The 1,513-nt window shown below is 39.2% G+C and overlaps 1 protein-coding gene across 1 annotated transcript; it reads left to right on the plus strand.

Moving 5' to 3' along the window:
* Nucleotides 1–161: 161 nt before the first annotated feature.
* On the plus strand, nucleotides 162–1,320 carry LOC104279985 (GPI ethanolamine phosphate transferase 2-like; the record flags this gene model as incomplete). Its single annotated transcript, XM_009877477.1, has 2 exons — nucleotides 162–367; nucleotides 1,111–1,320. Coding segments are annotated over 2 exons (416 nt in total), but the record flags the coding sequence as incomplete, so codon positions are not given.
* Between the last annotated feature and the right edge of the window lie 193 nt (nucleotides 1,321–1,513).

Here is a 1,513-nt window from a genome sequence, read left to right on the forward strand (position 1 = left end):
CCTCTGATTACTTCTCGTGTTCGTTACTATTTGCAACTTCTTGCTTCTGAATGTAAAGTTAATAGAGAAGTTGGAAGCACGCCTTTCTGTGGTGAAGTTGTGATTTAACTTCTGTCTATCCGTTGTTAGTAACTTTTGAATACCCTTTTTTCATTGTTTAGGAATGGTTTCTAACTGGACTAAAATCCCACCACCACTTTTCAGAAAAGTAGTCATCGTGCTGATAGATGCTTTGAGAGATGACTTCGTGTTTGGATCCAAAGGTAAACAGTTCATGCCATATACTACACAAGTTGTTGAAAAGGGGACATCCTACAGTTTCATTGCTGAAGTGAAGCCACCCACTGTAACTATGCCGCGAATTAAGGTAAGTGATTTTTTTTTTCCACTTAGGGTTGTTTCCTTTGAGAAAGTTTTGAAGGCTGGGTGATTTCATATGCTCAGAGTTGGCATAAAGGACAGGATTGCTGTGTTACTGCAATTTGTGGCTGAACGTTGCTTTGCTGTAGTAGTGCACATGATGGGGTCCTGATCTGCCGTGGCTCAGAGGTACTTCCTGCAGGAAAGGTCAGGTCAGGAATCGAAGGAAAGTAGAGAGGCTGAGCAGGAGGAAGAGGTGGCAGCTTCAACTTAAGCCACTTTGCTGTATTTTATTCCTATATTTGGTTACTCTGTAGTGAGAATGTTTGTGAGAATCCGTGAAGGACAGTTAAGCCCCTAGTGCAGGCTTAAATGATCAACATAATCTTTTTATCCAAGTTGGTTTAATAGGACCTTCCAGACCATCTTTTTAGCAATTTAATAACCAGTGAATGAAACAAATTTCCACTGGCTTACAAAATTGATTTGCTGTCCACTAATTAAGAAAGTATTACTTTTATGTTTCTATAAAGCAGTTACTATCTCTGACATCAGCTAGCTCTGTGCTGTGGCAGGTGGTCCGGTGTGTGATGGCAGCTCATCTGTTCTTTTACTTTATTATGTTTCTGTATTCAAAGTATGATTTGTCTGCCCTCTGCTTCATTGCTTCCTCTTATACTAATACTGTCTTCTGACTGCTGGAAACTTTTGAGTTTCTGTTAATGTGCCTTTTTTTCTTCTTTTATGTAGGCTTTGATGACAGGTAGCCTACCTGGTTTCATTGATGTTGTTGTAAACCTCAATTCTCCAGCTCTGTTGGATGACAATCTGATATGGCAGGCAAAAACAGCTGGGAAAAGAATAATCTTCTATGGTGATGATACTTGGGTCAAGTTGTTTCCAAAGCATTTTGTGGAATATGATGGAACAACATCCTTTTTTGTGTCAGACTTTACAGAGGTGAGAGGCTTTCTATAATCTGAAATTAAATAGTATGAGTACAAGTGCATGGTTGCAACTTCTAGGAAAGAATAAGTAAAACTACCCTGATTCTGAAATATGAACCTGGCAATTAAATAAAACAAAACCAAACAGTGTGTTACTCTGTAGCTTTCCTAAGCAGGACACCTCTCAACTAGACCACGTTACTCAA

The sequence above is a fragment of the Apaloderma vittatum genome, unplaced genomic scaffold (assembly GCF_000703405.1).
Source record: "Apaloderma vittatum isolate BGI_N311 unplaced genomic scaffold, ASM70340v1 C11925192, whole genome shotgun sequence".
In the NCBI taxonomy this organism is placed as follows: domain Eukaryota; kingdom Metazoa; phylum Chordata; class Aves; order Trogoniformes; family Trogonidae; genus Apaloderma; species Apaloderma vittatum.